Source organism: Lissotriton helveticus, chromosome 6 (genome assembly GCF_964261635.1).
Source record: "Lissotriton helveticus chromosome 6, aLisHel1.1, whole genome shotgun sequence".
Taxonomy (NCBI): Eukaryota; Metazoa; Chordata; class Amphibia; order Caudata; family Salamandridae; genus Lissotriton; species Lissotriton helveticus.
The window spans coordinates 1,016,386,843-1,016,409,780 of record NC_136067.1 but is presented as its reverse complement, the minus strand read 5'-3'; the positions used below and the strand labels follow the sequence as shown (position 1 = coordinate 1,016,409,780).

The 22,938-nt window shown below is 40.9% G+C and overlaps 1 protein-coding gene across 3 annotated transcripts in view; it reads left to right on the top strand.

Moving 5' to 3' along the window:
* Positions 1 to 22,938, top strand: part of LOC144763238 (uncharacterized) — an 853,666-nt gene that overhangs the window by 167,096 nt on the left and 663,632 nt on the right. For all 3 annotated transcript variants that reach the window (XR_013596197.1, XM_078648650.1, XM_078648651.1), the window contains exons 2-3: positions 22,167 to 22,210; positions 22,290 to 22,333. Coding sequence is in view for 2 of the 3 variants with exons in the window: in XM_078648650.1 (XP_078504776.1) it covers positions 22,167 to 22,210; positions 22,290 to 22,333 (88 nt within the window). In the remaining variant the exon portion in view is untranslated. The remainder of the gene's footprint in view (positions 1 to 22,166; positions 22,211 to 22,289; positions 22,334 to 22,938) is intronic.

The following is a 22,938-nucleotide window of genomic DNA, read 5'->3' as shown; positions in this document are numbered from 1 at the left end:
AAATGATTGCCTATGCCTCCAAATTAATTCAAGTACAAACTGACTTCCAGTACAAGTAAACCACAGCTTGTTAGTTTACACAAAACATTTTATGTTTATCAATTTAAATACTCAGTTTACAAAAAGAAAAAATCACAATAAGCAGAACTCAGATCACTATCGACCTCATGTTTGAGCCATATATACATTCACAACAAATAAATACAAAAGTGCTTTAACCAAAAAATATGGTGAACAATTTCAAAAACAATAACTTATTCACAAATACCAACATTGAATACATGGACCAAAGAAAACTTTTTGCAAGAAAACTTTTTACATTTGTGAAGCTAGGGCTCTTTGTACATGTTTAGAAACCCAGGGAGAAAGTAAGAAACATCATTTAAAACAGTTGTTACACTCCCAGAACCTGAATAGAAACTAATCAAATAAATTTCAGGAACACAAAGCAGTTTCCGCAATAAATGGCAATTTAGAAAAAGCAACTGCCGACGCGTTTCGAATCCTGATTCGCAACTTGCAGGATTCTCATCAGGGCAGATTGGATCTAGTCCATGGGCACTATTTAAAACAAAAACAAAATTTTACTATCTAGCGGGTCCTCTAGCCATCAATCTCCGGACAGTGCGGTAACAAAAACAATTTGTACCTTGTGTGGTTCCTGCCCACAGTCAATTCTGGATTAGAAGAAGTGTCGTCTGTGCTTGGTGGCCTACACTGCAACAGAGTAATGGAATAAATGAGCGTTGGCCAGATGCGCAGGAAGGGAAGGCTGGAAGCCATCGTTACTCAATTACCTGCGTTTATGTGGAAGCCGGGCCACATCTTTGCCACTTATGGTGAAGTTCTTTAGTTTTCTGAAAAGTAGGCGGTAGAGTGCGACTTAGTACACTATTTATTCGCCGATTCAATACTCGCATAAAAACCTTGGTATTCGAAAAACTCACTTACTTGCGCGTAGGTCCGCAGAGACCTCGAGGTGGGTTCTATTTTGTGGCCCCTGTTCCGCCGTGCAGAGAACAATTGTACCTCTGTGGGGATAAGCGGAGGGCACCATGTTACCGCGCTGCTGTTTGGATAGTAAATTAAGCACAGTCCAATTTCAAAATGTGTCAGCGCTAGTCGCGTTTGAATTGAGAATTCTAACGACTGGGCCACTTACTTGGACAATGGATCGCGGTGACTTCAGTGGGGGTTCTGATTACAAATTCTTCACCAAGCGCTAGCTCGAATTGATGTCTGCAGGGGGAATGGGAGGGGGACACATTACTGCGTTGTCATGTCAATACATGACCAATATCTAATAGGCAGTTTTAGAAAACGGCAGCTTCCATGCTTACCACAATATGTTAGTTCCGATCAAGCGTGCTTGCTCCACAGCGGTATCACAGGGATGTGAATGTCCCTGGGCGTCGCCGGACAGGTAGCCCAACCATCAAATTTGTGGCGGGCCAATCAGGCGAGAGACCTAGTAATGGGGCATGCTGGGACCTGTAGTGTCAAAGAACAATTCAGATTTTGGATAACCATTAAGGTGCATTATGGGACATGTAGTGTCCACCAGCAGGAACAAAAATGATTATGCTCTATTGATTTCACTAAGGCTATTGAGACCCTTATTAACACTGTCAAACTTTAAGATTAGGTACGCCTCTTTGCGCAACAACATTGTGTCCACATCAAGGAAGTGTTTAGGGTCAATCCATGCCAGTACAGTCCATTTGAAATCAGTCTCAGAGTGGCCATTACTGGTGAAATGTTCCACCATGGGGGCTGTGATTACCTTTTTCTTAAGCCGGGAGCGGTGCTGGGTAATTCGGGCATTAATAGGCTGATTTGTTTTGCCAACATAAACTCTGTTGCATGGGCAAACCACCGCATAGACGACATTTCTAGTCTTACAATTTGTAAAGCTGTCATGCTTCCATCTGATGCCATTGTTTACGAATACGTCACCTTCAATGGTGCTTGAACAAGAAACACAATTGCCACACTTGTGATGTCCGCATATTGGTTTCAGATTCCACTGCGTGACAAGGTCGCTTTTGGGTGCTGTGATATGACTGTCTGCTCTGATTAAATGTTGCCCTATGCTTCTATTCTTGCGCATAGCAAAGATGGGTTTTTGGAGGGGATACTCTAGAGACTCAAGAAGATGCCAGTTATTCCGAATTATGTTCTTAAATTGGTTCGTGTGTTGGCCAAATGTTGTCACACAAACCAATTGTTGCAGATCTTTCTTGTCTTTCTTTTCAAATAATGTCTCTCTAGGAGTAAATTTGGCCCTGTTCTTTGAGTGTTTTAACAGCTTTTTGGGGTATCCTCGTTCTGCCATCTCGTTGCAAAATCTGGTTGCATGAGAGTCAAAATCACAAAGGTTAGTGCAATTCCGCCTGATCCTCAACAGTTGCCCGTAAGGCAAATTATTTTTTAACGATTGAGGATGCGAGCTGGTATAATGCAGAATGGTATTGCGGTCGGTTTCCTTTTTGTGCAAGGAGGTAATTAACTTAGCCTCATGGGTGCTTACCGTGACGTCCAGGAAAGTCATTTCTTTTGGACTGTAGTTGAGTGTGAATTGGATGTCTGGGTGCCTAGAGTTCAGCCACAAATGGAACTGCTCGACGTCCACATCCCTGTGATACCGCTGTGGAGCAAGCACGCTTGATCGGAACTAACATATTGTGGTAAGCATGGAAGCTGCCGTTTTCTAAAACTGCCTATTAGATATTGGTCATGTATTGACATGACAACGCGGTAATGTGTCCCCCTCCCATTCCCCCTGCAGACATCAATTCGAGCTAGCGCTTGGTGAAGAATTTGTAATCAGAACCCCCACTGAAGTCACCGCGATCCATTGTCCAAGTAAGTGGCCCAGTCGTTAGAATTCTCAATTCAAACGCGACTAGCGCTGACACATTTTGAAATTGGACTGTGCTTAATTTACTATCCAAACAGCAGCGCGGTAACATGGTGCCCTCCGCTTATCCCCACAGAGGTACAATTGTTCTCTGCACGGCGGAACAGGGGCCACAAAATAGAACCCACCTCGAGGTCTCTGCGGACCTACGCGCAAGTAAGTGAGTTTTTCGAATACCAAGGTTTTTATGCGAGTATTGAATCGGCGAATAAATAGTGTACTAAGTCGCACTCTACCGCCTACTTTTCAGAAAACTAAAGAACTTCACCATAAGTGGCAAAGATGTGGCCCGGCTTCCACATAAACGCAGGTAATTGAGTAACGATGGCTTCCAGCCTTCCCTTCCTGCGCATCTGGCCAACGCTCATTTATTCCATTACTCTGTTGCAGTGTAGGCCACCAAGCACAGACGACACTTCTTCTAATCCAGAATTGACTGTGGGCAGGAACCACACAAGGTACAAATTGTTTTTGTTACCGCACTGTCCGGAGATTGATGGCTAGAGGACCCGCTAGATAGTAAAATTTTGTTTTTGTTTTAAATAGTGCCCATGGACTAGATCCAATCTGCCCTGATGAGAATCCTGCAAGTTGCGAATCAGGATTCGAAACGCGTCGGCAGTTGCTTTTTCTAAATTGCCATTTATTGCGGAAACTGCTTTGTGTTCCTGAAATTTATTTGATTAGTTTCTATTCAGGTTCTGGGAGTGTAACAACTGTTTTAAATGATGTTTCTTACTTTCTCCCTGGGTTTCTAAACATGTACAAAGAGCCCTAGCTTCACAAATGTAAAAAGTTTTCTTGCAAAAAGTTTTCTTTGGTCCATGTATTCAATGTTGGTATTTGTGAATAAGTTATTGTTTTTGAAATTGTTCACCATATTTTTTGGTTAAAGCACTTTTGTATTTATTTGTTGTGAATGTATATATGGCTAAAACATGAGGTCGATAGTGATCTGAGTTCTGCTTATTGTGATTTTTTCTTTTTGTAAACTGAGTATTTAAATTGATAAACATAAAATGTTTTGTGTAAACTAACAAGCTGTGGTTTACTCGTACTGGAAGTCAGTTTGTACTTGAATTAATTTGGAGGCATAGGCAATCATTTCTATTTTTCAATTGTCCTTCAGCATACGTTGGGTCAGTGACAGGTCTGTGACAAGTCGGACAAATTATCTATCTAAGCCTACCTTAGTTATACCACTTTTTGGGCAATGTACCACCCCCAAATGTTGCGAATATGTGTATCCCCTTCAATGTGATTGGTCTGAAAGACAAGGAGAGATCATCACACCATACTAAGGTGAGGTAATTTTCATTGCCTTAAATTGATCAAGTTCCCGCCCATAATTTACTTTCCCATGTTTTTTTATTCCACCCAGCAATATTAGTTTACATTTGTATACAATGTATTTATACAGTTCAATATTTCTTACTCTCATGGGGTCAGACGGTCAGGTTCCCAGGAACATCTTGGGTAAGACGGGTTTTGGCAGCCATTCAATAACACAACTTCAAGGATCTTTTTGCTTGACTGCGCTTGATCGAGAGCTTTCAAAATGGAGTACACGTCCCCATTCAGGCCCAAATACGAGCTGATAATAAAGTCAAAGAAAAACACATTAGAATACAAAAATAAATGAATGCACTGTATACCACTTATGTCTACTCTATTCCCATTGCTTTATTTTAACTAAAGCGTTAATAGTTAAGCCAGACACACAGGTTTTAGTACAAGCAGGAGCATGTGCATTAGTATGAGAAAGCATTAAGCAGCCATCATGGCACTAGTGCGCAGAAGGAAGAAGTTCCCGCCAAAAGCGAAAGGCGTCAAACCTCGTAGATGTGGCAGTCGAATGCGCAGAAAGTTTCCAGCTTTTTCGGCGGCCATTTTAAGACACTCGGGTTACTGTTAGTAAAAGCACATAGACAAGCTTCCCCATCTTACTATAAATGTCGTGAAATGCAAATTTTAGTAAGACAAAACATGTTGATTAATTAGTTACATGTTATTTCAAAAGGACAGAGTCCAAGCAAGTTTCTGTACATATGAAACCTTGCTCCATCAATCCCCTCTTTGATGGTATTTTCTACCATCACTAATTACGGAATCAGATGCCAACTTTAGCACTCTCCCAATTCTATTTCTTTAGGAGTTCTTTTTTCTCTTTTGTTTTGGAAACCTTTCATTCTTTTGTAAATATCCCCTTTCAACTCCTCCATTTGAATTTCATCAATCTTTCGTTTCTTTCTTTTCTGCATACCACTTTCCGTTTCTGCAGCATTTGCACCAAATCATTGTCACTAAAATTAGTAGTGATAGCCACATTATTGGCATCAGTACTTTACCTACAATACTTTTACCTACATTAGAAAGCCAACAACCTACAGAGGAGAGACCACCATTTAGTCTCTTCCATGCACTATCAACCTCCAGTGGTTTCAGTTCTTCTTCCAAATGAGTAATATTTCTGACATACCTTCCAATTTCAACGCTTTTATCAGGTATGAAAGTGCACCAATGGTGCGCCTTCAGCATTCTTCAGACTCCACTCTCTTTTGCCAATAATATATCAAGAGCAAGTCAATTTTGTAAAACCATTGATCGGATCGCAACAAATTCAGAATTTATCAATAAGAATCCTCCAGCAGTGTCAGTCGATAAGCGAACCACCACTGTAAACAATTTACTAATTCTTTGTGTATTCAGAATTACTCCCACTGAAGGTATCAATGCACTAAATATATCACCTAATATTTCTGAAAAATTAGCTTTTTTATATCGTGTTAGTTCATTATCGTTTTCATTGCTTCCAGTGTTTCTCTTTACATGGTATACCTTTGGGAATACTATTCCGAAATAGCAACTCCCATAGCAATGATCAGGCAGCTTAAAATAAGCTCTGTTCCCACAAAAATAATAGAGTCCAGGGAATACTGGATCAGTTCCCCCTTTTAGTCCCCAAACCCCAATTATCAGGAAATTGTGTTTACGTTCACTGGAACCGATGAATACATTGTTATACTCTGTTTTCTCTCTATGGAAACAGATTTTCCCCTTCTTTTCAAAATCCAGAGACATAGCAGCATGAGTCTTGCCAGTTTCCATAAATTCTTCCCGTTCAGCCCATATGGGTATCTGAGGTTTCGGTTCAGTGGCCTTTCTGTGGAAATCCTGTCTCCTTTTCTCTGCTAAATTCAAAAATATTTTCTCTTCTTCATATAATCTACAAGTTAATTTGTCTTTGTGTGCTTCAACTATATCTATTGTTCTCATTGTTAGGAAAAATTCACAAAAGAACTGTGCATGTTTAACACTAGGGACAGGGTTCATGTTTACACGTATAGGAATTCCAGAAAAAAATTACATCTAAGTTAGAATAATAATACTGTAATTTCCCAGTTCTATAAAACAAGCTGGTTATTATATTTCATGAAATACCATATGTCAGTGGTAAATGATGGTAAGTAACCCCTTCTGCTACTGATGTCTGCGACTTCATACAGACGTAGTAATCACTAATTTGCATTGTCTCTACATAGTGCACTAATAGGTTAGCAAATACATTCAATTCCGCCTCATTTCTATTTCTACTGTGATGTAATTCTATCTCATCTGGTGCTTCTAAATCTATTCCGTCATGTTTAAGGTTAGCTACTTTCCCATGTATATTAGTGTCATTCTGTTTATTAGCAGCCATCAAGTAAGATTTTGCTATTGTCATTCCTAGCCATACTATAAGCACTATCAATATACTACATATGCATATTCTACAACATGTCTTAATACAATTTCTTTTCGAGTTTCCAGTAACTCTAGTATCAGCCATTTTGACTACGGAGACTTAGCCCCTCTTTGTAAAATTTACACAGAATATAACTGTGAATATATGTCAAGTTGGTCTCACTTCTTCGACAAAATGATCAGCAATCAATTCTTCATCACTTTCACCACTGATTTCAGATTCTCAAATTCCTCGAGAATCACATAAGTCCATTCAGGACCCTTAAATTTATTGTTCAGTCTTTTTGAGCAGGGACTTCTTCTCCTTGAATTACTTGTCAACGGTTCAGTTTGACTTGTTACTTCATCTACTTGTTCAGGTTCTTCATTTATTGTGACCAGGCGATATTTAAAGTTTTGGACAAAACCAGGCCAGCTATCACCTTTTCTGAGTCTTTTAGCTGGCACTGTGCTTTCAGATTCTTCAGATATTCTTTTGTTTTCTTTGAGTTGTGGCATAATTTGATTTTCGTCGTCTTCAGGTATCCTCTCTATCTGACCTTGTCCAGGGTTTATTACTGTTGACGTTTCTGCCTGGATGGGTTCTTCTATACTAGTCTGACCTTGTTCAGGATTCTGTTTCGTTGGGCCTGGAAATTTTTCTTCTTCCTGAACACGTTTTACTATTCCTGTCTGTTCCTGCTCAGGTCTTTCAATTTATTGATTGTCTTCTGTCTGTGCGTTTTCTCTAGTACCTATCTATCCCTCCTCAGACACAGGAGTCAGTGTTTTGTCTGGTCCTCCTCAAGATTACCTTTAGCTTTGATTTCTGTAATCTGAGTGTGTTCTTCTATTCCTGACTCATCCTTACTATCACTCTGACTATCTAGATATGTTTGGCTTTTTGTTCTTATTCTTATTTCAGGTAGGTCAACTACTGGAATCCATTCATCCTGACTAGTGCTCGGTTGTTCTTTGCCAACTACTTCAGGATCAACTTCTTGAGACCCTTCAGCTGTGCAACCTTCAGCCTCAACTTCGTCAGGTTCTGTTACTCTATTGGTATGGCTGTCATGGATCCAGTTTGGGATTCCCTTGCACTTCACAACTGTGGTAGTACCCAGTATCACTTGAGTTGGCTCTCCCCACCTTGGTGCTAGGCAAGATTCCCATGTGTGATCTTTTATCACTACCCAATCTCCAGGGTTCAAATCATGAGCTGGAGTTGATTGTCTGGCCACAGCGTCTTCCCCAACCTGGTGGTCAGCCAACTCTTTGCAGTACTCCAACACTAAATCATCAGATATAGTTAACAGATTGTGTCCTGGCACACATGCTTGCCTCATTGCCCTTCCCCTTAGTATTTCATGGGGGCTCAAGCCTGTTTTCTTGTCTGGAATGCTTCTGAGTCCCATCAGGACAAGAGGTAAAGCTTCAGGCAATTCCAATTGGGTAGACTTACACATCTTTCCCAATCTTGCTTTGATTGTGCCATTTAGTTGTTCTACCACTCCAGAAGCCTCTGGGCGGTATGCACAGTGCAGCTTTTGCTCAATTTGAACCAAATTATTTCATTATTAAAGTTAGACCCTTGGTCTGATTCAATCGTTACTGGAAAACCGAACTAAGGAATGAGTTCTCTTAAAAAGAGGTTGGCTACAGTTAAGCTGTCATTTCTCCTGGTTGGATATGCTTCTACCCACTTGAAAAATATGTAGACGATGACAAGAACATATTTTAATCCTTGACAAGCAGGTAATTGAATGAAATCAAGTTGTAGTCTGATAAATGGGCCTTCTGTCTTTCCAATGTTCCCGGGACAAACCACAGTTTTCTACCAGGGTTCATTCGTTGACAAATTAGGCATCTCTGGTAAAGACTCTCTGCTACGCTCCTGAACTTTGCATTAAACCAATCCTGTCTGAACAACCTTATCATTGCATCTCTGCCCATGTGCGAGTCCCCATGGTACATTCTGGCCATTGGTGCAAGCATACAATCAGGTAGCACTGGTCTCCCATCTAGATAAACTATGACACCATCTTCGGGTCTTATCTGACACCCTATTTTCACCCATTCTTGCTTCTTTTTGGGTTCTGCTTCATTTTGTAAACCTCTCACTTCCTCCCATGTATTTACTCCTTTTAACAGCATAAGTTGGCAGCTGGTTCCACGTGCTTCTATTTTCTTGTTTACTGCCATTCTGAATCTGGCACAATGTTGGGCCACTTGGTCAGCATAACGATTGCCAGCAGTCACTTTGTCATTTCCAGATTGGTGAGCAGCACACTTGACCACTGCCAATTCTTTTGGCAATTGAATTGCTTCAAGCAACTCTTTTACAAACTGTCCATTTTTAATAGGGGTTCCTGAAGAAATCATGAACTCCCTTTGCATCCATTGCTGGCCGAAGTCATGCACAACCCCGGAACCATACTGGCTATCAGTGTAAATGGTTACTCTCCAATTTCTCCCAATTTGGCAGGCTTTTATTAAAGCAATCAATTTGGCTACTTGTTCAGACTTGACCCCTGGTAAATAGGATGCTTCGACTATACCAGATAATGTACATACAGCATAAGCAGCCCTCAGGCCTCCTTCCGCATGTCGCATACATGAGCCAACTACATAAAACTCATGTTCAGGATCTTTTAAAGGTTCGTCTTGTATGTCTGGGCGTGGCTTAGTACTGAATTCAGTGAGGTCGACACAATCATGTTCGACTTCCTCCTTTACTTCTTCAAAGAGTGAATCTGGTAACAAGGTTGCCGGATTTAGAATACTACACCTGACTATTGTCACGTTCTCTGAACCAAGAATAACTTTTTCATATTTAATCATCAGACTAGGAGTTAAGTACTGAGTACCTGTTCGAGTTAACAGAATCACGACTGCATGTGGGACATACACTGTTACAGGGTGTCCTATGACAATGGATTCGCTTTGTTCAAGACTCATACAGGTTGCAGCTACATATTTTAGGCAACCTGGCAGTGCTGAAGTTACTGGGTCCAATGTGGCAGAAAAATATGCCACAGGATGTCGCATTAACCAATGGGTCAGGGTTAGAACTGAGAGAGCACAATTGTCTCTTGTGTCAAAAAATAATGCAAACTCTTTTGAATAATCAGGCATCCCTAATGCTGGTGCTTCACACAGACAGTTGCGTAATTTTAAGAAAGCAGTGATGCTTTCATCATCCCATTTGACTGGATCTTTTGCCCGTTTCTTTGTTAGCTGAATCAATGGTTTAGCTAGCACTGCAAATACCACAATCCACTGCCTGTAGGAACTTACAACTCAGAGAAACATTCTAATTTCTTTCAGAGTTTGGGGTAGGTTCATGTTTTGAATTATTTTGATTCTTTCGGAAGTCACTCTTCTGACCCCTCTTTCTATCTTGTGTCCCAGATATTTGACTGAGGTTGTACAATATTGCAATTTTTCAGGGGACACTTTATGTCCACCTTTTGCCAAATGGTTCAATAATGCAATGGAATCAATCATGCAGTCATTTCTGGTTTTCGACGCGATCAGTAGATCATCGATATACTGCACCAAAACAGACTGTCCAGGCAGTACCAATGATTCAAGACACTTTTTCAAAATCCGATTCAAGATTGATGGGCTTTCCGTGTACCCCTGTGGAACACGATTCCAGAAGTAAACCTGCTCATCAAATTTGAATGAAAATAAAAAAATTCTGTCTGGATGCAATGGAATGGAATGGAAAAGAAGGCATGGCATAAATCAATTACAGCGAACCATCATGCCCTCCATGGTATTTGATACAGAATCATTGCAGGATTCGGTACTACTGGTCAACATGGGACAATAGTTTTATTTACTTTTTGAAGGTCTTGGACCACCCTGTACTTTCAGTTTAGTTTCTTTATGCCAATTATAGATGAATTACAAGGACTGCTCATTATTTCTTCTAAAATGCCTTGTTCAACCAAACGCTCTATTTCTTTTGCGACACCTGCTTTTATTTCTGGACTAATTTTGTACTGTCAAATATTTGGGTGAACTGCACCTTCCTTCACTGTCACTTTTATGGGATCAAGATTTGCCATTAAAGCTACCGGTAAAATCCCACACATTAGGATTTACAAAGGTTTGAAGTTCTTCTGGTAAGTCTCCTAGGGACATCTTTTTAACTTCGGTTTCTTGTTTAGCTAACATAATTTTGTACACTCCATCTTCATCTGGAGTTTGAATTTCAACACCATTTGGTGTGCAAAAGATTGTGCAATTCTTCTTGTAGATCCCTTCCTAGCAAATTTACAGGGCTAGAGTCGCACACGACGAATGTGTGCATCTCTTTAAAATGACCTATACGCACTTCCATTGGTTCTGTGACAGGGGCCCTAATTTGTTTATTAGAAATGCCCACTACTTGGATCGTTTCTCCCGAGAGGGATAGGTTTGGGATGTCTGTTGTTCTTACAGTAGAACGGGTAGCACCAGTGTCCAACAAAAAGGTAACATAATTTCCCTCCACTTTTCCCTCAATGTAAGGACCTGACTGACCTACTGGTAAGGATGCGCCAAGAACGCATTCCTCGCCCCCTTCTCAGGCACCGACAGTAGGACTCGTCCTCAAAAAATGTGTCCTGTAAAAGAAACTGTGGTGTTACCGTATATTTCTTACCACTTCCCTCCCGAAATCCGGTGTCCACACTGCATTTGGCTTGACTCACAAAATCAGGCATAGGGGCAGGAGATAACTGATTCTGTATTACCTGTTGCGGCTGTCTCATTGAAACCTCATTCTGCATCTGTGGATTTAAATTTTGATTTTGGACATTATTATTCTGCATTAACTTACATTTGTTTCTCCAATGCCCCAATTTTCCGCACCCAGGACACTGGAACTTTTTCTTTGCTTCTTCTTTACTCATTTTCCCTGTGGGTTTGCCCCCACTACTTTCACCTTGGCCTTCCCCCTTTTTCTGATTATTTGCTTGCTGACTAACTGAAGTTCTTGTTGTTCTGCCATTTTTACTTGAGGCCACATTACCTTTTCTTCTAATTTCTTTCGCTTATTATCAATTTCATCCTCACAGTATTTTGCATGCTTGAGCATTTTGTCGACAGGCTTCGCTTGCCAACAGAGTTTATGTTCTTTAATCGTTTGGTAGATTTCTAGTTTTAGTTCGGACACAAAACGGTATATAAAATGTGTCATGTCCTTATTATCAATGTTTTCTAATCCACTGTATTGTTTAAATACCTGCAATAGGCGTTCATAATATGCATGTACAGATTCATCCTTATTTTGGGTGGTTCTGTCTATTTTAGTCCAATCTGTTTCTTTTGGAGGTATCTTTCCCTTTAAATAGGTTATTACCTGGTCATACTTTTTCATCACCTCTTCTGACGGAGCTCCTGTCTTTGGATCTCTAGGTTATTCATCATTTGGCCAAACTACTGTAATTTTACACTCACAAATCAGCTGGAACAACAATGTCAAATAAACCATCTAAATCTTTTAACAGTACCTTTGAAACTTTCACAAACCTTTCAACTTGCCGATACCATTCTACAGGTTTTTCTCTAAGCTTTTGGAAGTCATTAGTAAATGATAAAATATCCTGTCGGGACTATGGGACATGTATATAACCTCCTCCTGGCACTTCTCTCATTGGAACAACCTTTCAGCCTTTTCTGTTTCTTTTAGTAAATAATCAGATGTAGTTTTATTTGCCTGTGCTTCTTCCTTTTTCTTTGTCCATCTGGCTTTCCATTTGTCTAAATCTCCCCATTTTTGCAACAACAACAATAATTCTTTTATCTGCAATTTTCATCCTTACACATTCATGTTTTCTAAATCTTTGTCAGAAAATTCAGCTCTATATGGTTTCTGTAATACCTTTAATTTGCCAATGTCAATTCCAATTTCAGAAGCCAAATTCATTAACTTTTCATGGTATATTTTCGTATTTCGAGTAATACTTCTGCATATAAACAACAATTCATTTTCATCAAAAGAATTTGATCTTTCCAATCCTACATTTCCAGCCACCAGTTCTAATTCTATCCTTAATTTGAATATGCCCAATATATTTGGCTCTGATTTTGGTTTTTCTATGTCTCGAGTCACCTTACTAATTCGTCAGGGCTTACTACAGTTGCACTTCTTGTTCCTAAGTATGTTTCAATCTGCACTTCCTTTGAGCATCGGGGAGTAATTTTCCTGATCGAGTCACTCACTGGTTCTCGTATAGGTACATCCATCAAGGAAATTACTGACTCGCATTTACTTGCTTGATCGTCAACTATTAGGTTTTCTTTCCTAGGCTTTACTATGGGTGTAGTCAGAACGGGAGTTTTAGGACTGGTTTGTTTATCTCTATATAGAGGAACTACGGGACCTATAGTTACTGGTATTATCAGGGATTCAGGACTTGTATTTAATTGGGTTATTTTCTGTATTAACTCACTACTTTGTTTGTTTATTGCTTCTTTTTCCCTTTCTTGTAGCATTTTTTCCGATGAGTTTTCATGTATAATCTGCGGAACCAAGGAGGGTTTTAAAAACTGAGCACTAGGGATAACTCTATTGGTTTCTTCTTGATAAGGTGGCTGATTTTTCATTAATAATTCCTATAAGTAATCATCATCCGAATCACCCTCACTGGTCATTAAACATTTTATTTTCTCAGTACTTTTACTTCCAGTTGATTCTTCTGTGGTAAAGACAGGATATAATCCTTCCACTAGCATAGACTGTCTCCATTGTTTCATCTGCTTATCTCGAGTCTCTTTTAGGAATCTTGGATAAAATTTCTGTCACTTTGAGATCTATCTCACTCAAAAGCCTCTGTCTTCCACTCTTCTAAAGCTTCATACTGCGTTAATCTTGGTCTGGGGTCTAATTCATTCATTCAAGTTCATAAATTGTGCAATATTCTACCATTAAATGTACCATGCTCGGGAAATGCTAATGTATCATCTCCCTTTGTGTATTCTATCCAATTTTCTAACCATACACAAGTGTGGCAGCCTCCTTCTATCATCATGTATGATGCGGGCGTTTTTGGTGGTGGAATAATGATTCCTGCTCTCGTTTTCACTGGTTTATCTTTTTTTAAGTAATTCTTGATTTTCTGCATGAAACACATTTTTCTTTCCTCTCGGTACGTGTTTTATGGTCTTCCTCTAATACTCTGTTCTCAGGCAAAACCTAAGTATTTTCTATGTGGACGATTTCCTATGATTGCTGGATCTAGAAGCCACATATACCGCGGTCTAATTTTCTACGAAATTTCAATTAATTTAATTAAATTATTTTGTTTACTTTGCAGAAATATTTCTCCAATACCAGCGCGTCTCTTATTTTTAATGACCAATGAATATTTGACTTACAAGCAGCGTTGACCAATGCTTACACGGCTTTTCTGTGACGTGAGTCTCACTCTCTGCACTCACTCCACCTTTACAATTTTCTCATGGCTACACACCCGCTGCTTCTACCAATCCTAGTGCGGCTCTCTATGATGTCAGTGCAGCACCAACGACTGACTCCTCCTTTGCAAGGTAATACGACAACTCAATTTCTTTCAATTTCAATTACACATTTCATTAATTAACAACATGAAAACATTTGCTACTGTGCCTGATTGACTAAATTCAAAGAAAAGACAATTCCTTTCACAACGAGTAAAACCTTTTCCGTCTACCTTTCATGCACTATGAGTAAAACAACCTTCCGCTTACTCTTCACTCAAGCAAAAATAACTTGTTACTCCTTCAGACTTACCCTTTCTAGGTGATATAAGACCAAAGTTTCACCAGCGAACTCCTTTGCTATCAATTACTCTTACTTTTATACTAGAAAATAATCCCTAACTAGTGCTTCAAGCTTTACCTTACTTACAGCACTTACTTCATCAAGGCAAGTAACCTCACTGCAGTGTGGCTTCCATATACCACCAGCTATTCAATATCCTGGGATTTTCCAAACAACAAATTATAATACAAACGGGTTTTATTTAATACATAAAAATCAATTAAAAAATTAATAATCAATACACAACTAACTACCTATCTTTAACTAAACCCTAAACATAATACTGCTACCAGAATAAATACTGATGGTGCGCGGGATCATCAGCTCAATTAATCATACTCACCTGGGACCCTAAACATTCACACATTTGAACCGGTAATCCTGCTTCTACTTACTGCCTATCAGGATTTTTAATTTCTTAGGATTTATACCTGTACATCACGACTTACCAAATCATTGTCACCTATGCTATAAGTCCTAGGGAACGAAAAGGGAGTTAGCAGAATAGGTAGCAATTTTAATAAATGTACCTTTCCTGAATTAACCACAGACTCAGGAGAAGTTTTAAACGCTTTATCTATGCACGTTTTTCTGAGTCAGTAGCCACAATACGGTGACCATAAATTTTACAAGTGAGAAAATAATTAATAAGACAAAGGTTGCAAGAAGTTACAGTAACACCTTTAGACATTGGTAGGGTGAGAAAGGAAAATAGTACAAGGACATACCACATGGATTATATTTACCTAGAATGGTGTGAGGACCAACCCTGGCCACGGGCTGGGACAAAACAAAAAGGCTCCCGACTAATCAGGTACCAACTAAACAAAACAGGTGCAGATCAGGACAGGTAACCTCAACTAGTGCAACACCAGCGTCACACCCCTCTCTACGGCAATCTGGTACTCAGACTGGATAATAAATATTTCTCCCTCAGCACACCCCGATTCTTCAGACAGAGTGCTTCGCCAGCACCTCTGCTCTCGATTCTCCTTCAGCGTACGTTGGGTCAGTGACAGGTCTGTGACAAGTCGGACAAATTATCTATCTAAGCCTACCTTAGTTATACCATTTTTTGGGCAATGTACCACCCCCAAATGTTGCGAATAAAACTAGCTACTTATCTGTACACTATGGTTCTCCAGTATTATCTTTCATAGATTCACATGCTTGTATCTTCCCCGTCGTCATAGTGGGAGTCTCACGGTAACAGAATGACTATAGCAGTATCAGAGTAAAACACTGCATAGAAAGTCCCATAGAGGACCCTAATATTTGGTTGCCAAACCTCCTCATTATTTGGACCAAAACTCAGCCAACCTGCTGCCAGCCCTGACATCACACTCCTCAGCAGAGCCATCATACTTCAGATTTCCAACCCCGAGTGAGAGCCATGGATATATCCAGAGATAAGAGGTCTACCTGAGTAATGGGGAGGTGGGAGGGCCACATGTGAATCTATGAAAGATAATACTGGAGAACCATAGTGTACAGGTAAGTAACTCGTTTTTTCTCCAGTATTGAATCTTTCATAGATTCACATGCTTGTATCAGAATAGCGAGCAGTACTTATTACAAGGAGAGTTGCTCAGGATGGAACCTCACAGCCTTTGTGGACTCTGCTCCTATTTTCATATATTAAGAAACATACAAATATAATATTTCCAAAATGTTACACAAAGCATGTCTATTGACCAGACAGAATGCAAATAAAGCAAGAGCATGACTTTGAAATACATGCAAACATCTATATATATATATATATATATATATATATATATATAAATCTATATAATGAAATATATACTCTTGAAAAGTACCTTATTGAAATAAATGGCATAGAACTGCTTGTCCCACTGCTGCGCCATTTCACCATGCTGTATCTAGACAATAGTGTCTAGTTAAAGTGTGCACATTCTTCCACGTTGCTGCTCTGCAAATGTCTGGCAGTGACACTCCTGCAAATAGGGCCGTAGAAGTTGCCATCTTTCTGGTGGAATGTGCATGTACTCTGGATTTAGAAGGATTACCTGCTTTGTCATGGCACAGAGAGATAGCCGGAGAAATCCATCTAGAAATACTAGATCTGGATAGTGCCAAACCTTTTCTTGGACCAGAAAGTGCTACAAAGAGCTGGTTTGTTTTTCTGAATGACATTGTTCTGTCAATGTAGAGCTTTAGACACCTTTTGACGTCTAGAGAATGTAGAGATCGTTCCGCAGACGACGAAGGATATTTAAAATATGTAGGTAACACCACAGGTTTATTGAAATGAAATATGGAGGGAACCTTAGGAATGAACTTCAGATTTGTCCTCAAGATAACCTTGTCAGGTCGAAATTGGAGGAAAGGTTCAGAAATCGAGAAAGCCTGAATTTCGCTTACTCTCCTTGCTGAAGTAAGAGCTAAAAGTAAGGCCGTCTTCCATGAGAGAAATTGTAAATCCATTTTATATATCGGTTCGAAAGGAGACTTCATGAGCTGTTCCAGAACCGTATTAAGCTGCCATGAGACTGTTGGACGGTGAACTGGGGGAAACGTTCTGAAAAGTCCCTTGAGAAATTCTTTTATCACTCTTTGAGACCAGAGAGAAGGACAGTTAGGATCTCTTCTATATCTTGAGATAGCTGCCAAATGTACCTTTATAGAAGCATGTGAAAGATTCACTTTTGCCAAATGCAAGAGATAAGGCAGGATTTGTTCTGAAGAGATATTAAAGGGATGAAGATTTTGGGAAGCGCACCAATGACAAAACCTCCCCCATTTTGCCGTATAGGTCTTGTTTATAGAGATTCCCCGTGATTTGGAGAGAATATCTCGGCATTCCTGAGAAATATTCAAAGATTGAAATTCATGCTCATGAGGTTCCATGCCGATAAATTGAGCGATTTCACATTTGGATGGAGAATTTAACCTTTGTTCATGGAATTTAGGTTCTGAGATAATGGGAACTGAAACCTGAGTGCCACTGACAGCTTGAGGAGATCGGAGAACCAAGCTTGTTTCGGCCATACTGGAGCTATGAGAATTAATTGGCACGGTTCCAATTTCATTTTCTGAATCACTTTTGAAATTAGAGGGAATGGATGGAAGGCATATGCGAACATCCCTGTCCAACACATTTGAAGTGCATTGCCCCACGATCCTTTCTGATGGAATCTGCTTGCATTTTGAGTTGTGAACCTTCGCGAAAAGATCCAGTGATGGGGTCCCCCATAGGCGAAAGACTTGGAGAAGTGATCTTGATTTAATTCCTACTCGTGAGAAACATTTGGAAATCTGCTGAGGGCATCTGCTCTTATGTTGTTCACCCCCAGAATGTGCTGAACTTGCAGCGAGATGTTGTGGAGTAGCAACCACCTCCAAATTTCTTGCGCTTGTTTTGAGAGAAGTTCTGACCTTGTACCCCCTTGTTTCAGTAGGTAAAACATGGTAGTTGTACTGTCGGTCCTGACCAAAACTGTGGAACCTTTGATCCTGGGTAGAAACACCTGTAATCCCAAGAACACTGTCTTTAACTCTAGTAGGTTGATGTGAAGATGAGTTTCTCCTGACCAATGACCTTGTATTTCTAATTCTTGGAGATGTGCCCCCCAACCTTGCAGAGATTCGTCTGTCATCATTACATAGCTGTAATGCTGAGGTTCGAATAGCAGGCCTTTTGTTACGTGTTTTCTGATTGTCCACCATGACAGGGCCTTTTTTATCTGAAGAGAGATAGACTAACGGTCTTCGAAGGATCCTTGAGATTGAATCCACTGTTTGTCCAGAAGCTCTTGAGGCCTCATGTGCAGTCTGCAATTGGGAAGCAAGGGGATACAAGAAGACATCATCCCCAATAGTGACTTGTAGATTCTCACCGAAGTGAAGATGAGAAGCCAGATTTATTATCTTTTGTACGCGTTCCTCTGATGGATAAGCTTTCGCTTCTTTTGTGCAGAGAATGGCTCCCAGAAACTGAAGAGATTGCGATGGGATAAGACATGACTTTTCCAGATTGACTCTTAGAGCCAGACGACTGAAGAGATCCATGCAACACTGCAGAGAGAGCTGTGTTTCCTGAAGCGAAACACCTTTTATGAGCCAGTCGTCTAGATACGGGAAGACTTGGAGGCCTTGAAGCCTTAAGTGAGCTGCCACTGTCGCCATACACTTCGTAAAAACCCTTGGAGCCGATTTCAGACCAAATGGCAAGACTTTGAATTGGTAGTGGCACCCTGCCACCATGAAGCGTAGAAATTTTCTGTTATTTACATGGATCGGGATGTGAAAATAAGCATCTAAGAGGTCCAGGGATGCCAAGTAGTCTCCTTTGCAGAGAAGAAGCAGAATTTCCTGAAGGGATAACATGAGAAAAGATATCTTTTTGATGAATTTGTTCAAACTTCTCAGGTCCATTACCTGTCTCCATTTCCCCGTAAGTTTTTCCTTTATTAGAAAGAAATGTAAATAAAGGCCTTTCCCCCGTTGAAGACGTGGCACTTCTTCTATTGCCTCCTTTTGCAAGAGAAATAACATTTCCGCTTTGAGAGCGGACAGGTGCTGTTGTTTCTGAGAATAGGAGGTTGATTTGGAGGCTTCTGTATAAATTCCAGGGTATGGCCTTGATGAATTATGTCCAATACCCATTTGTCTGTTGTAAAAGACTTCCATTATTGATAAAATAGAGGCAGATAATGGTTGTTGGAGCTTGAACAAGTGGCGGGCGCTGTGTTGAAGTCACAGTCTTCTAGTAGGCTGTTGAGACTTGCCTCTTGCCGAAGATTTTCCTTTTGACTGTTGCTGATACGAGGTACCTGAGGAACGAAACTGCTGTCCACTTGAAAACTGGTGATACCCCTGCTGATTGTATGGCTGATATCTGCCAGATTGATATGGTTGCCTTTGAGAATACTGTCCTCTCGACCCCCTCCTATGAAAGGACTGAAACCTGCCCTGTTGCAGAAAGCCCAATGCACGCGCTGTGTCGGTGTTAGCCTTAATGCCTTGAAGGGCCTCATCGATGTGCTTTCCGAACAGATTTTCTCTGTCAAACGGAATATCAATTATCTTCGCTTAGACTTCTGGTCTAAACAAAGTGGCTGTAAGCCATCCCTGTCTTCGCAGCGCCACCGCCGCTGCCATTTGACGAATTGAAAGAGAAGACATATCCATTGCTATATCTATAGACTCAGATGCCGCTCTGGAACCATCCTGTAGTATGGCGGCTGCCTCTTCCTTTTTATCCTCTGGCAAATGTGACAACAATGGAGCTATATCCGACCATATTTGATGATTGTATCTACTGAGGAGGGCTAACGCATTTGCAGCTCTAATCGCTGCTGCTGCTAACACAGCAAAACACTTTCCTGCTCCATCCATACGCCTTCCCTCCTTGTCTGGAGGGGCTGCAGTTGTTGAGACTGGATTCTTTGAATATTTGAATTGCGTTGTGCTGCCTGCATCACCACTGACTCTGGCCGTGGGTGCCCAATTAAACACGCAGGAGAGGATTCTGGTGCCCTATACTTTTTATCTATCCTAGGCACCAAGGCTGCAACGGAAGCTGGATTTTTAATCAGTTTCAAACCTTCATCCCAAATGAACTCTATAATTGGGATTGATCGGATAGATTTTCTAGACTCCTCTTTAAAATCATAGAGAAAACATTCTGCTTCTTGGACTGGAAGCGGAAGTTCAAATCTTCTTGAGGCCTTTTCAATAATATCATGGAATCCTCCAATATCCTGAGGAGGGGAATTTGCTGGAGAAGGCGATGGAGACGGCATAGTAGGGATAATATATTGAGCCCATTCTATCCCAACTGGACTTTCCTGAAGAAGTTCCCCTACTTCTGGTTGATCTCCGTTTCTGTCCATTAAATCATCTCTAATAGTAATAACAGGGGGGTGATCAAATTTTTTGAATTGAAGGTGTAGGTGGAGGCGGGGGTTGAGCCACCTGAACTTGAGCCGGACTGAATACAGGCTGTGAGGCTGGAGCGTTAGCGTCTGGGAATCGGCGATAGTAGTCGGTTATCATATGGCGAAGATCCGTTACAAGAGAAATTGGCATGGAAACAGTTTCCTCTCTCACCTCCTGCTATACTTCCTCCTCCTCATAATCATAAGACTGTTGAAATGACTCACATCTCTTTTCAGTCACTGGACGGTCCTGAAAAGAAAAAACTTCATGAACTTCCTGGTACTCATCATCGTCCGTGTCCTGACTTTTTATTTGAAGCTGGGAAGGACTATAAGCCACTCCAGATTCCTCATCCTCTGACTGCATCTCCAGTAGACTTGATGGTGGCAGATGTGAAATCTTAGTCCAGCTAGTAAAATCCGCAGATTTCTACGCTGTTGACGAGCCAGTCGACGGTGGAAAGGACTTTAAAGGTGTGGATGACTTCGTCTTCGGAGACTTAAAAGGTGTCGTCAACGATGTTCCCATCGACGAAATTCGAATTATCGTCGTCGATGATGATGTCGACGTCAATGGAGCCGTTGACGAAGATGCCGTCGACGAGGCTGTCGTTGAGGCAATCGTCGATTCATTCATCGACGGTGTCGACAGTGATCTTCCCGTCGACGGGATCGTCGACGAACCCTTCTTCGACGATGTTGTTTACGTCATCGACGTGGCTGTCGTCGTCGATATCGTCGTCGACGGTGTCGTCGCCATTTTCACAGGGTCAAAGCCGGTGAAACTCCTACCTTAGACGAAGGAGCAGAAGACACCTCCCGTGAACCAGATTACTTTTTTAAGTGGGTTTGAGGTAAAGAAGATGAAGAAGCTTCTTTTTCTTTGGTCTTTTGCTTTTTTGGATCTTTTTCCTCAGGAGCAGAAGATTGCACTTAAGCCCGCTTCACATCCTTACAAAGCCACATAGTTCATAGGGCCTACCTTACGCCACTGAAGATTTAAAATGTATTACCCTTGGTTGCAGAGAATGCCCCCGATGCCATACACAACACCAGCTCTCCTGACCCACATGCTTTGGGGCTATACGAAGTTGCGAGCCTTTTGGACTGGGGTTCTGATTACACTGACAGATATCACTGAATGTTCAGTTCTTCACCCCCATGGGGGTGTAATCCTTGAAATGTATCCTCAGTGTCAAGAGTCTTGCTTGAAGTTTCCCTGGTACTTCACAGGAGCAGAATGATGACGTTTCCCAATTCCTCCCTGAGTTTACCTCCACTCTCCCAAAGAGTTTTTTTCCAGGAAGAATGAAGAAACTCCCTGGGGGGAAAGGGGGATGGGATAAAGAAGAGACAGCCTCGTCGTCTATCTTGGGTGCCTTCTCTGAACCGCCGCCACTTCTAGTTTTCTTCTTGCGTTTCAGTATATGGACACTGTCACATAAATAAACAAATTACTCAGGCCCTACAATCCTTTAAACATTCTATCTATGAACTACCTGTTCCTAGACTTACGTACCCTTCTTTAGACTGGGCTATGTCTTTCTTCTATAGTGTTAAGGATGAGTTTTCTTTTATTTAACACCTTTAAAATACAATAACATTCACTCAGTATTAGGCATTTCTAAATAATTAGCTGTGTATTTTTCTCTGTAATTATTGTTCATACCCTTTTAACTGGACTCAGCCACTCTGTCGTTGTCTTGTTCTATGTGAAATGTAAATTAACAGAAAACTGACTTGACTGCTTATATAACACCTAAGCCATTCATTAGCGAGAGCTAAACCATTCAGGAAACTAAACCTTCTTTCTTCTCTATTACAGGAACTCAGGAAATGTAATATGCTTGATTAGCACCAGAATACTTGGTAAGTATATTTAAATGCAAAATTATATTTCTTTTCTAACAATTGAAAACTAAACTCTTATCTTTTCATCTTTTTACAGAAGCCAAGAACTGCGGAGAGCTTGGGCTGACTCAAGACTTTCTGGTGAGTAAAATAGTCTGTGAGGCTTGCTTTTAACATTTAATTCAAACAGTGCTTGGGTGTCTGGAAATTCCTTCTCACGAAGACAGGATGCTCTGAGAATGACTGAAAGGTCAAACAGAGACAGGGACATTAGCCTCTGGATTCTGAAGTATATTTTTCTGCCCGACGTGTAGATTATTCTAAACTACCACCGTAAACGATACGAAATATCTTTTCTACACTAACTCTAAAACGCAGGTGACACAGAAGCTGCTCCTTCTCCAACGGCTTCAGTGAAGTGCAAGCAGCTGCCGGAGAGCGCGCACCTAGAGTGGTGCTCAGAGTCTCGTGCTCAAGGCACGAAGGCTGAAGCGCTGACCTCAGCGCTTCCAGCCATCTTAGTGAAGCGCAAATGAATAAGCTCAGTCCAAGATAGATAATGTCTTTCCCTGCCAGAAGTAGTGATGGCACTCACTATTCTAGTCTCCTGCAGCCTCCTGGTTAGATTCATGACACTCCGCCAAAGAATGCTAAACTGACCACTAGGTTCCTGGACTTAGCCCTTCTGCACACAAGGAGGGCAATCACCAGATGCTGGAAGCCCTGAGCCCCACCACACAATTGTT